Here is a 13,507-nt window from a genome sequence, read left to right on the forward strand (position 1 = left end):
TCTTTATAGCATGAATCATTTTCAAGTAAGTTTTCCCTGCCCTGTGTTTTGCTGTTGGTGTTATGAGCCTAGCATCAGAACTCTCCCTTTATCCTTCCTAAGTTTCACCTTCCAGCCCTGATTTTTAAGAATTCTGATTGTTACTGCACAGTCTTAACACATGATAAGCATGTTTTTGATACCTTCATCCAGACCTGGCAAAGGAAAATGGGCAGGAGTGTTGGGGAGACCTTGGTGACTTGGTCAAAACTCCAGTGAGCTGACCACAAGCAAGGTTAACTGTGGGCTTGAACTCTGGCTGGCTATGGCTGATCCCTGGGAACTGGGGTCTGGCCTAAGGCTCCCCCAGGGCCTTCCTATACAGTGTCCCCAGAGTTGGGGCCATTGCAATGACCCTATGCAGACCCCTCCATACCAAGTCCCAGGGAGATAGACCACCAATCAGTTTTGCCTCTTAGCTTCTCTCATCCTTGGGGACAGGCCTACTTTCCAGCTGTTGGAGAATTCTCTCCAGCTCTAGAAGCAGTCACTCAGTATGTCTGCATCTTTTTCAGAACCCTACTGTAGGATATCAGCTTCTTGAGAGCAAGCCGCTTTGTTTTTGTCTTGGTACCCCCTTTGATGGGCATAATGCCCTCCAAAGAGCAGATGCTTCATGTCTGTTGGATTGAATCTGGCAGGGGACAGTCCTCCCTGTGGCTGGAGTGCAGTGACAAGGAAGTACTGTGAGATAGAAATGTTAAACTCTTTATTCTTTATAAATTTTCTTGTAATACTCCTTGCCCTTGAGGACTCCTCTGGGGGGGAAAATGCTTCCGGGTCTCCCCGGTCTCCTGGCCTCTCCTTTCCTTGGGACATAGACGCATTCCAAAGAAGGGCAAAGGGCAGGAGAGCCAGCGGGGTCAAGAGTGGGTGTTGATGCGCTAAGACTACAGATCCTGGCATTGTGGGAGTGGAGAGGAGACCTGGGCTTTAGCCCCAAGGACAGTAGGGACAGCAGTATAACCCAAATGGCCAAAACTTACTTCAGCTCAAGTCAGCACCTTCTCTGAGGGAGTCCACCCATCTCCCAGAGCACAGCAGGACTCTGGGCATCCAGCCAGGGTGAAGCCCCATGACTGACGGCCAAAGAGTGCAAGTTCATGATGGGATGAGCCCCAAGGACACAGGCAGCCACCCTCATATCCACAGATCTCCGGAGTGGGACCTGAAACTGCAGGGGAGGAGGAGGTTCCAACCATCCCGGGCCCAGGAGGGGATGATGACAATTCCACGGGCTCTCCATGCTTGGGAGGATGGCTGAAACATCACCTTCCCCAAAATCGTGCCAGGAAGGCAGGTTCTGGGCATAAACTGGGCGACGAGGGAATCGGTCGCCTTCTGCTCCTCACTTACTTTTGATCTGAATGTGGACAAAGAGTGTGGCTGGGGAGAGAGAAGCCCCATCTTTAGAGAACAGGTGGATGTGTCGGTACCCTGTGGGAGAAGCCAGGTATTAGTGTCAATGCTGCCCTGTCCCAACTCGGTAGGAGGTCTGACAGCCAACAGCGAGTGTGATGGGAAAGGAACACCAGTGTTCAGACAGCCCCGGACTGAGTGATATGGGGAGGGTGGAGGTAGACCTTGGTCACACTTGGGCCCCTGGCATCTCCCTCTATCTCATTGCTTCCATGTCATCACCCCTCCACTCCTCTCCCTTCCCACCTTCTCTCCTCATTCCCTCCAGCACAGTCCTCACCTTGCTTTAGGCTGTACAAGGGCAGGGTGAACTGGCCCACGAAGTCATTGAAGGAGGTGGCATCGTAGTCTTCCACTACAAATCGCACCAAGGCCAGCTCAGGAGCCCCGAGGCTGAACTGCAGAGTCTGCCCCCAGTAAGGATTAAAGCCTGTAGACAAGAGCACAGGACCCCTCAGGCTACCTCCCTCCTCCCATAACAGGTACTAGTTAGTGTCTGCTAGAACCTATCTCATCCTCTCCCCAAGGGAGTGCAAACCCACTCCTTCCTGCCCCGCCTCCTCCCCCATGCTGCTGGCCCCCAATCCGATGGTATGCCCAACCCTCTAAACCCTTCTCCCATCATCCACACACACCGTTGTTGAGCACATAGTTAGTCTCTTTCTGGGCACAGTCCCTGGGTACCCCATAGATCTCCACCCGAACCAGTGGGTCCACAATGGAGTTTGGCTTCTCTCTGTTCAATTTAGGCAATTGCTGAGCCGTTAGCACCTGATGAGGGGGAAAGGGGAGAGCATAATGGGGGAGGGGGGCTCCACACCAGTCCCTCTCCCCCTTCTTGGGTCCTGAAATTCAGAGCCAATCCCAACTAGAGACCTACTCAAGCTCTCACTGGCATTGGTCAGGCCCCCACCAACCCGGAATCTCCCTTCTCCCCAGCTTCCCAAGGCTTCTGGTTTTGTCTCTAATTTTCCTTGGCAAAGCATGCCTGCCCCTACTTGCCCTCCTTTTCCTTCTCCCAGGCCTTTGCAAAGACTATCCTTAACCTCTGTTCCTCTCCCCTCCTCCTCCGTCTTCTTACACATTTCTCTCCTCTAAGAAACATTCCATTCCTCACCACACCCGACTTCACCCCTTCTATTCCCTCCCCACTCTCCCAGCCCTGAATGTGCAGAGCTACCTTCCACTGAAAAGCCTGCTGCTGCTGCCCAGGACTGGTTTGCTTTTCCACCCCCATCCACCACCACCACCACCACCACCACCACCACCACCACCTCCAGTGCTCCAAGACAATAATAAGCCCGTCAAGTGGAGCAACTCTGTCTCCTTCCTCCTGCCACAAGGTTTTGTCTGTGGTGCAGACCTTGATAATGAGGGTGGTCTGGGGGGGCCCAGGGCGTTCAGGGTCAAAAGTCGTGTCTCTTTGCCGTAGAAAATCAGGTTTCAGGACATAGCCACACTTCCCATTCACCAGGAAGCGGCCATTATTCAGATCCATCTCATACCCAGGAGTCTGGAAGTTCAAGGCCACTGTGGGAGAAATGGATTGGGGCAGAAGGAGCCTCAGATAGGCAGGACCAAGGGTCCAGACCTGCCTGTCTGGTTTGGGTTTGTTGTTTTGGTCTTTGTCTTTTTTACCTATCCCTGGTGCTGCTGCAAATGCTTGGTTACTTATCCCTGGTGCTGCACAAATGCTTGTTTATTGAACTGAATTCAAGGGAGCTCAAAGCAATACATAGAGCCTCAGAAGACCAGAGTGTGGATCCGTTCTCTTTGTCCTGCTGGCTGCTGGCTTTCCTTCCCACCTGCAGGATGCTTGCTGCTCGGGCCTCCCACAACTCCTTCCTTTTCCCACCTCCTCCTTTTCCCAGGTTCCTCCCTTTTAACAAGACTCAAACCTCAGAGTGACACCATCCATCCCACCCAGAGCACCATATGCTGCCCTAAACTGAGTCAGTGCCAGAGGAAACAGGCGGGATGAGGCTAGGGAGAAGAGAGGAAGTCCAGTTAAGGTACCATAAAGTACCATAGGTGTGGGGCTGGCAGTCAAGCCTGGTCCTAACCAGCATCTATGCCCACTCTCCCCAATTTCCCAGCTGCACCAGGTCTCACACACACAGCCTTTAATCTCAATCCACTGTTTACTTCCTAGGTGCCTCTTCTGATACCCCCGTACCCAGTACTAACCCCACCATGCTCCCCTGGTACCCATCTGTGCCCTCCAGTTACCAACCTTTCCTATTGGCACAGCAGTATCCTTCATCCTTCCCACATGCCCTGTCCCCCTACTTAGATGGTTATCCTTCTGGGGCTCTCTCCATCATTTCCCCTTACCTACCATGCATCTAGGATGTCCACATGCCCTCCATACCCCCCATAGCTTACCCAGCTGGCAGCCCCCATTCCACATCTCCTGGGGGTTATAATTGGCAGAGGTCATCCTGAGCCCCAGGGGGTAGACTCTACACAGCTGGCAAGCATTATGCCGGACAAAGTTGTTTCCTGGGCAGATCAAGAGGGTTGAGTGTAGGGCCCCAACTGCCCCTTTCCTACTCAACCCATCCCCTCCCTTTCCCTCATCACTACATCAGACAGTACCCACCACCCCAGGAACAATGGGTATGGCAGAAGCCTGGACTAGGGCTTGGCCTAAAGGGATCTCACGCCCCAAGTCAGAAATCTGCCCAGTCAGCCATTCTCAACCTGAGCTGGAAAAGATTCCCCAGGGACTCCCCTTGGAGGGATCTCCTAGTGGTTTCCTCACCCATCCTACCCACTCTTCAAATCCATAAATACTTGGCTTCTGTTTCCCCAGATTCCCAGTTCTACCCTACCCCTAACCGCTGAGTGCCCTCCCTGGGGATTCTCCCCTGTGCCCACTCACTTGGGCTCCACAATCCCCTTTCCTAGGTCTCCTCAATCAGGGGCCCCTCACTAGCCCCAACAATCTCCCCCTGTACTCTTTCCCATCAGTCTTCCCCACTCCTTGGACTCCTACCAGCCTCCTTGATGAACTTCCTGGCTTTGCGCTCATTGAGAGAAGGGACCCAGCAGGGTTGGGGTTGGGTCCCAGGCAGGTCCGTGGCATTTAGATGGGAGGTACAGCAGTAGACAACCAGATCTGAGAGCCCAGAGGAGATCTGGAACTTTCTCTTGGTCTGGGAGGTAGAAACAATCCGAGTCCCAAGTTCATACCACAAGCCCCAGGGCTGGGCCAGCCATTTCCTGACTTAAGCTTCAACCCCAGCGCCTCTGTTGTTCCCTCCTCCCCCATCCTAAGTCAGATGTCCTATGTTGAATAGTTCAGGAATATCTTCACATACATGAGGAGTAGGGGAAGGAGAAAGAGAATCCTGAAATCAGGAGGAAGAGAACAGGAAAAGCCCAAATCCCAAAGATATCAAAGAAAGGGAAAGGATCCATACACACAAAAATATTTGTAGCAGCTCTTTTTTGTGGTAGCAAAAAACCCTCCAAATGAAAGGATGGCTTGTCAATTGGGGAACAATGGAACAGAATTATGGTATATGATGTAATGGAATACTATGGTACTGTAAGAAATGATGAAAGGGATGTTTTCAGAGAAACCTGGGAAGACTTGCATGAACTGATGCAGTCGGGTGAGCAGAAACAGGAACAATCTATACAGCAACTGGTTACACAACTTTGAACGTCCTTTTTTTTTTTGGTGAGGCAATTGGGGTTAAGTGACTTGCCTAGGGTCACATAGCTAGTAAGTGTTAAGTGTCTGAGGCTGGATTTGAACTCAGGTCCTCCTGACTCCAGGGCCCGTGCTCTAACCACTGCACCACCTGGCTGCCCCCTGGTTACACAACTTTGAAAGACTTAAGAACTCTGATCAACTCGAGATGACCAACCATGATTTACAGAAAAATGATAATGAGACGTGCTACCCACCTCTTGACAGAGAGGTCATGGACTCAGTACACTTACTGAATGAAACATGTTTTTGGACATGGTCAAAGTGGGAATTTGTTTTGCTTGACTAGATATATTTGTTAAAAGGGTTTTGTTTTGTTGTATTTTTGTTTTGTTTTTTTTGTTTATGCGGGGCAATGGGGGTTAAGTGACTTGCCCAGGGTCACACAGCTAGTAAGTGTCAAGTGTCTGAGGCCGGATTTGAACTCAGGTACTCCTGAATCCAGGGCCGGCGCTTTATCCACTGTGCCACCTAGCTGCCCCCTTCTTTTTATTTCCCAGTGGAAAGAAGAGGAAATATTTTTGTTAGCTGTGAGACAAAATTTAGAAAAAAAAACTTTTAAATGGAAAAAAAAAGAATTTTAAGAGAATAGGGAAAGACCTTGGTGGAGGAAAAACTAGCTCCCTCCATTCCCCTCTCCCATTTTTCCTTCTGGACTCTGAACTCTCAGGTAAGGCACTCTAGCTAACCCCTGTGCTCTGGAGATCAGCCCCCAGCTCACCTGTTTTCTGTACTCTCCAGCCTCTGCCTCTCCCTCTTCCCCCTCCTCAGATTCCTCATCTTGCTCCTCCTTTCCTTCCTCTATATAGCACAGGACAGACTCTTCCAATTTAGGAGTAGATGATTTCCTTCTCTTTGTGAGAGACTTGACCTTCAGCAGCTGAAATAGGGGAGGAGCCAAAGAAAACACATTTCAAGGCTCCCTCTTTTTTTCTTTCTGGATCCAGACTCCCTCTGAAATCCTCCAAACCAGAGTTTCTTAACCTTTTTAGTGCCATGGACCCATTCTGGGCAGTCTGATGAAGCTTGTGGACCCATCCTCAGAATAATGTTATCATGTGTATAAAATAATACTATTTCAATATCATTATATTAGATATCATTATATAATATAATTCAACACAATTATTAGATATTATATAATAGAATTTGATGTGATATATATTGTATAATTATATAACTCAATAAAGTTATTATCTATCATTACATAAAATAATTTAATTCAAGATAATTATTATTTGCTGCGGCCATCATAGATGGATCCCAAGTTTGGAATCTTCTCCCTTTTTCTCTACCCCATGTATTCACATAATCTGTTTTCTAAAGGTTTATTAAACTTTATGCAAGAGGGGGCAGCTGGGTGGCGCAGTGGATAAAGCACCAGCCCTGGATTCAGGAGGACCTGAGTTCAAATCTGGCCTCAGACACTTGACACTAGCTGTGTGACCCTGGGCAAGTCACTTAACCTTCACTGCCCCACAAAAAATTAAAAAATAAAAAATAAATTTTAAACTTTATGCAAGAAAGCAGGCAGCCACTTGGTTCAGTAGATGGAGTGCTGGGCCTGGTGCCAGGAAGACCTGAGTTCAGATGTGGCCTCAGATGCTCTGGCTATGTGACTCTAGGCAAGTTGCTGTTACAAATGATAATAATTATATTGAAATAGTTACCCAATTTTTTTTTTACGTTCATGGACCCTGAGTTAAGAACTTCCTGCTTCAAACCCAATCTCACTATGACTCAAGGCGACATCCTCCAATAAACCCCTGTATGGAGACAGTCTTTTGGGAAGTTTGGGGATGACCTCTCCATCCCTGCGGGTTACTCTGAGATTGTAAGGTCATGAGAACACTTGTACTTCTTGGTTTTACTAGAAGTGTGGGGTGGGTTGTTGGAGACTTAGGTAGCAAATAGCTAGAAATACAAGCAGAACACTCAAGGCTGATCTCCCCACCACCCCCAACCATGTTATCAGAAGGCTGGCTGAAATAAGCCAGTGAGCTCCCAATGAGTTCAAATCAGAACACCTGAGTGGACATTCCAAGCCTGCGTGGTGGTATTCTAAGATAGAAGACTATTCTCTTTTTGGAACTGGAGCTTAATGGGGCTCCAGACCTGGAGAAGGTCTTAGGCCAAGCTAGGTTAGATAGAATAGGTTAGAAAACACATCTAGTTGAGAAATAGGTTTTCTTTAAGATGTACTTGGAATAACTGAGTTATATCTGAATTGTATATTCTCTTTTCCCTCCCATTTTATTGTTATTCAGTCATTCAGTTCTGTTGATTCTTCATGAACTCATGGACCAGATTGTCGGTGGTTGTTTTCTTGGCAAAAATACTGGAGTGTTTTGCCAATTCCTTCTTCAGTGGATTAAGTCAAACAGAGGTTAAGTGACTTGCCCAGGGCCACATGGCTAGTAAGTGTCTGAGAACACATTTGAACTCAGGTCTTCCTGACTCCAGGCCCATCTTGTTGTTCTTTGTCCTTCATTCTTGAAGAGGACCATGACATCAGGAGGTGATGTTATGACTTGCAGTAAATTGGATTTAAGTGACACAGGGCTGTGCAAGGTCACCAACCTCACTCTCTCCTCCAGAGCCACTTGGGTCCAGTGGCAAGATACACGTCAGGATGACTGAAGATAGCCCTGGATATTTGAGGCAATCAGGTTAACCAACTTAACCAGGATCACACAGCTAGTGTCTAGTGTCTGAGGTCAGATTTGAATTCAGGTCCTCTTGATTCCAGGGCCAGTGTTCTATCCACTGAACCACCTAACTGCCTATTTTTCTTCCATAAAGGTAAACAAATCTTTAGAAAACACACTTTTATGAATGAATACATGGAGTAGAAGAAAAGAGAACAGATTCCAAATCTGGGCATCCATTTATGGTAGCCACAGCAAAGGAAGACAGGGGACTGAGTGTTCCAGATCTCTGAAACAAGGGAGCTCAAGGGCCAGGAAGAAGACTTAGTGACCAATGAAAGCATATAAAGCAATGAAAGGTGAACAACATGAGGCCCCAAGAGGTTAGTTCAATTTTCCAGGATCTGTTCTGAGAAGGAAGAGGCCAGAATCCTTAGAATGTTAAGTAAAATGAGGAAGGCCTAAAGCCCAGGGCTGGATCTTCCATGACCTATCCCTTTCCCCTAAGGACCACCCCCAGACCTTGAGTACCGCCCTCACCCCCAAAAAACCTTTTCAGCTTCTTCCTTCTCCCCACTGGATGAGAAAGACCCAAATTCTTCCTTCTGTTGCTGCCTGGATGGTTTTCCTTCCAATGAAACCTGAGATGAGTTCAATAGCTGTGAGGATCAAGGGAGAATATTTTAAAAACAAAAAACATCGAGAGGGGGCAGCTAGGTGGCACAGTGGATAGAACACCAGCCTTGGAGTCAGGAGGACCTGCGTTCAAATTCGGCCTCAGACACTTAACAATTACTAGCTGTGTGACCCTGGGCAAGTCACTTAACCCCCAATTGCCTCACCAAAAAACAAAAAAAAGCCCAGAAGATAGTGGGGAAAGTGCTGGCTTTGGAGTCAGATGACCTGAATATGAATCTTGCCTCTGTCACTACCGGTGTGACCTTGGGCAAATCATTTCCATCTTGCTGAGACCATTTCATCGTCTGTAAAATGAAGGTCCTTTCCAGCTCAGGATCTATGATCCACAGATCCTTTCTTCCTCCTGTATCCTACTCCCCAATAACAGTCCTCCAGACTCCCTATGGAATCCTCTTGATGGAGCAAAATGCCCCTCTAGCTCCACAATCTTCCCTGCCTGACCCCCATAAGGACAGGGATCATCTTTTTTGGCCCTGAAAGGTGCTATCCCTGGGCTATTCTGATGGGGATTTTGTTTTGTTTTGTTTTGTTTTTTTGCGGGGCAATGAGGGTTAAGTGATCTGCCCAGGGTCACACAGCTAGTAAGTGTCAAGTATCTGAGGCCAGATTTGAACTCAGGTCCTTCTGAATCCAGGGTCAGTGCTTTCTTTATCCATTGTGCCACCTAGTTGTCCCTATTCTGCTGTTTTGACATGATAGAAACATATCATCTCTTTTATATTTCCACTCTTGAGATAGAATGATTTTGTTGGAAGTGGTGGGGGTCCAGAAAAGAGAGAGGTGTTGGAACTAATATTCGAACACCATCACCCCTGTGCAGTCAAATTTGGCAGCTAGGTGGCACCAAAGAGCACCAGGCTTGAAGTCAGGAAGGCCTGAGTTCAAATCCAGCCTCAGGTGCTTACCCCCTGTGTGACCCTGGGCAAGTCACTTAACCTCTGCCTGATTCATCTGTTTCCTCATCTTAAAATGGGGGGGGGGGTTAGTGGGGGGGTAAAAGCACCTATCTCCCAGGTTTGTTGTGAGAATCAAAGGATATAATTTGCAAACCTCAGAGCAATATCTAAGTAATAGCTATCATTGTCTGAAAGTAAATTTTGTATTACAGAATACAGTCTGATAAACTCAATCCTCAATTCCCAATTGAGCAAATCTCAAATCTGCACAGGAGTATTCTGGGGTGGAAGAGGCTACTCTTTCTATGAGCTGGACATCATGGTAGTTTAAACCCTGGATCGTGGACCCTACTAGGCCTAGAGAATTCAAGCTCACTGGAATAACTTTGAAAGCTTAAACACCACTGAACCCCGGGGCCATGTTACTTTCTTCTAGATTAAAAGCTCTTAACATGAAATCTGTGAATTAAAAAAAAATTGTATAAATATTTCAATATAATTGGCTTCCTTTGTAAGCCTATGCATTTAATATTATTCATTTAAAAACATTATTCTGAGAAAAGGTCTATAAGGCTTCACCAGATTGCCCAAGGGGTTTCCGACACAAGATTAAGAATCCCTATGCTGTGATTTCACATGTATAATTGATATCACATTGCTTTGCCTTCTCAGTGGGTGGAAGAGGAGGAGGAAGGAAGGAGAGAATTTGAAACTTAAATTTCTTTTTTTAGAATCCCTATGCTAAATGTATTTTTATTTTTTTGTTTTTTGCTAAATATATTTTTAATAATTGTTCAGTTGTTTTTTAGTCATGTCCCAACTAACTCTTCATGACCCCATTTGGGTTTTTCTTTTTTTCTTTTTTTTTTGTGGGGCAATGAGGGGTAAGTGATTTGCCCAGGGTCACACAGCTAGTAAGTTTCAAGTATCTGAGGCTGGATTTGAACTCAGGTCCTCCTGAATCCAGGGCTGGTGTTTTCTTTTCTTTTTCTTTTTATTTCTTTTTTTTTTTTTTTTGGTGGGGCTATGGGGGTTAAGTGACTTGCCCAGGGTCACGCAGCTAGTAAGTATCAAGTGTCTGAGGCTGGATTTGAACTCAGGTACTCCTGAATCCAGGGCTGGTGCTTTATCCACTGTGCCACCTAGCTGCCCCATTGGGTTTTTCTTAGCAAAGATACTGGAATGGTTTGCCATTTTCTTCTCCAGCTCATTTTACAGTTGATGAAACTGAGGCAAACAAGGTTAAGTTACTTGCCCAGGGTCACATGACTAGTAAGTAGCCACATATGAACTCAGGTCTTCCTGACTCCAGGCCTGATGCTCTATCCACTATTGTTTATGAAATCGTGTACTTTCTGTAGCCCCCTAAATAAGCTCTAGAAATTCCACTCATAAAATTTTCATTGTGTTGTTTTGAAAATATTTCAGTATTCCTGCTCACTTCTCAAGAGGGATATTTGACCTCTTAGAGCAAGAAAATATGTATAGAAGCATAGAATCAAGTTTTCTTTTGCCAAAAAAATTAATTCAATTAAATAGAAACATTTTAAAAATAAAGACTAAAATCCCTCTAAAAAAAGAAAGAAAATTCACTATTGTATGGCTATATGGGATAAAAGGGAAGGACTAGACTTGGGTACAGTTATGGTGGTAACAGGTAATTAGGGCCTAGGTCTAGTAGAGCTTTGAACCCAGAGAGCTGAGCCAGGTTAGGGATTGGGAAGGCCCCAGAAGCTGGTTTTCTCCAGTTAGGGTTCTGTGATCAGTAAATAATCAGAACAACGCAAAAGGTAGAAACCCCAGAACCACAGGATCATAGACCTCAGAGGCCATTGATTCCACCCTTTCATTTTAGGACAAAGAAACTGAGGCTGAGGGAGGCCACGTAAAAGTCTGACTTAACTTGCCCTGGGTCACCCAGTTAGGAAATAGCTAAAGAAGGATTTGAACCCAGGTCTTACTTGCCCCCAGCACTGTCTTCTATTCATCCACCTGCCTAGCCAAAGGCCTCTTGGACCCGTTCCAAAAAAGGTCCTAGAACCCTCAAAAAGCTGAGGGGGAGCTCTGCAGGGCCTAAGACCTTGAGTTAAGTGATTCATTGCCCCTCAAGGCAACTAGCGAATAGAGAGGTCTGATCCTGGAGTCGGGAAGACCCGAGTTCAAATCTAGCCTTAAGTACTTCCTAGTTGTGTAACTCTGGACAAGTAACTTTTTTTTTTTTAAGTGAGGTAATTGGGGTTAAGTGTCAAGTGTTTGAGGCCAGATTTGAACTCAGGTCCTCCCGAATTCAGGGCCAGTGCTCTATCTACTGTGCCACCTAGCTGCCCCCTGGACAAGTAACTTTTAACCTCTGTCTGCCTCGGTTTCCCCATCTGTAAAATGAGCATAATAATAGCACCTGCCTCCCAGGGTTGTTGGGAGAGTCAGATGAGATATTTATAAGGTGCTTAGCACAGTGCCTGACACATAGTAGGTTCTTTTGGGGGAGGGCAATGAGGGTTAAGTGGCTTGCCCAGGGTCACACAGCTAGTAAGTGTCATGTGTCTGAGGTCTGATTTGAACTCAGGTCCTCTTGAATCCAGGGCTTTATCCACTGTGCCACCTAGCTGCCCCCATAGTAGGTTCTTGATAGATGTTTGTTCCCTTCCCTTTTCCCCCAAGGCACCCTCAGACCTTCACTTCATCTTCTTGGTCATCAGGCAGGTCAGATGGAGCCTCTTCATTCTGATGGACGATTTGTTTCTTGCCCTTCACCAGAACCTTGCCCTTCAGCTGCTGTGGAGGTCAGGAGAGAAGTGTCCGTCCTTCCTCCCTTTCCCTCCTCCTCCCCCCACTCTGCTCCCCCAGTACACACAGCTCCCACTACAGATTCCCAAACCCCCTGACCCCATTGCTCAGGTCTCTCCCCAGTGCTCTCCCCCCAACACCCAGACCTTGAACCCAGATCTCTCTCCCCTCTTGGGATACCCAGCTTTCTCAGCTTATTCTGAGCCTATTAGAGTCTCCCAAACCTCACACGGGAAGCAGACTCACTGCCTCCCTCTTCCCTCTCCCCCCTGCCCTCCTTGCCAGTCTTGCAGGGGCATCACCTCTGGAGAGGGCAGCTCCTTGGGAATTTTCCCGTCCAGGGTTTCTGTCACTAGCATGTTCCCCAGGATGGTCCGTAGGTAGCGAGCCATGGTGGACTGTTGCTGCATCCCGCAGTGATTCTCCAGGGACAGGATGACAGGGTATGGGGACAGCTGATGGAGAGGAAGCAGGGAGGCCCTGCCATGATCAAGGTTCTGTTCCTCCCCTACCCCAGGCTGAATCCCACCCCACCCAGGGCAGGGGAAAAGTGGACAATCCAGACAGGCTGGAAGTTGGACACCACTTACTATCTATGTAACCTCCCAAAGCCTCAGTTTTCTGGTCTGTAAAAATAAAAGGAGGGGGCAGCTAGGTGGCACAGTGGATAGAGCACCGGCCCTGGATTCAGGAGGACCTGAGTTCAAATCCAGCCTCAGACACTTAACACTTACTAGCTGTGTGACCCTGGGCAAGTCACTTAACCCCAATTGCCTCACCAAAAATAAAAAAATAAAAGGACTGGGCTAGATGGTCTCTGAGGTTCCTTCTGGCTCTAAATCTATCATTGTTTGGCATTCAAGGCTCTTCACAACCTAGCCCTTTCCAAACTTGCCAGTTTCTTAACACATTACTCCCATTGTTGAACTCTGTGGTATCGGTAAGAGTGCTGGAAGACCCGAGTTTGACTCCTGCTTCAGACACCCAATAGCTGTGTGACCCTGGGCAAGCCAGCTAACTATTGCCTGCCTCAGTTTCCCCATCTATAAAATGGTGTTGAACTCACTGGTCTCTAGGTTCTCTTCTAGTTCTAAATCTGTGATTTTGTCAACCGTGGCCTACTTATTATTCCTCACACAGGAGGCTATATCTCTAGTTTCTGTGTCTTTGCACCGGCTCTCCTCCATGCCTAAAATGCCCTCTGTTAGGGGGCAGCTAGGTGGCGCAGTGGATAAAACACCAGCCCTGGATTCAGGAGGACCTGAGTTCAAATCTGGCCTCAAATACTTGACACTTAC

The 13,507-nt window shown here is 47.3% G+C and overlaps 1 protein-coding gene across 5 annotated transcripts in view; it reads right to left on the reverse strand.

Moving 5' to 3' along the window:
* Window positions 1-726: 726 nt before the first annotated feature.
* PLCD3 (phospholipase C delta 3) overlaps window positions 727-13,507 on the reverse strand; it is a 33,239-nt gene continuing 20,458 nt past the window's right edge. For 3 of the 5 annotated variants that reach the window (XM_043962596.1, XM_043962599.1, XM_043962601.1), the window contains 11 exons: window positions 12,512-12,664; window positions 12,096-12,197; window positions 8,379-8,486; window positions 5,901-6,059; window positions 4,457-4,616; window positions 3,844-3,960; window positions 2,822-2,988; window positions 2,094-2,229; window positions 1,739-1,888; window positions 1,396-1,476; window positions 727-1,213 (listed from right to left, as the gene is read on the reverse strand). In XM_043962596.1, coding sequence (XP_043818531.1) covers window positions 1,032-1,213; window positions 1,396-1,476; window positions 1,739-1,888; window positions 2,094-2,229; window positions 2,822-2,988; window positions 3,844-3,960; window positions 4,457-4,616; window positions 5,901-6,059; window positions 8,379-8,486; window positions 12,096-12,197; window positions 12,512-12,664 — 1,515 coding nt within the window. In that variant the 3' untranslated portion in view covers window positions 727-1,031. The remainder of the gene's footprint in view (window positions 1,214-1,395; window positions 1,477-1,738; window positions 1,889-2,093; window positions 2,230-2,821; window positions 2,989-3,843; window positions 3,961-4,456; window positions 4,617-5,900; window positions 6,060-8,378; window positions 8,487-12,095; window positions 12,198-12,511; window positions 12,665-13,507) is intronic. The other 2 variants (XM_043962597.1, XM_043962598.1) reach the window with 2 other exon arrangements.

The sequence above is a fragment of the Dromiciops gliroides genome, chromosome 4, assembly GCF_019393635.1.
Source record: "Dromiciops gliroides isolate mDroGli1 chromosome 4, mDroGli1.pri, whole genome shotgun sequence".
NCBI lineage: Eukaryota > Metazoa > Chordata > Mammalia > Microbiotheria > Microbiotheriidae > Dromiciops > Dromiciops gliroides.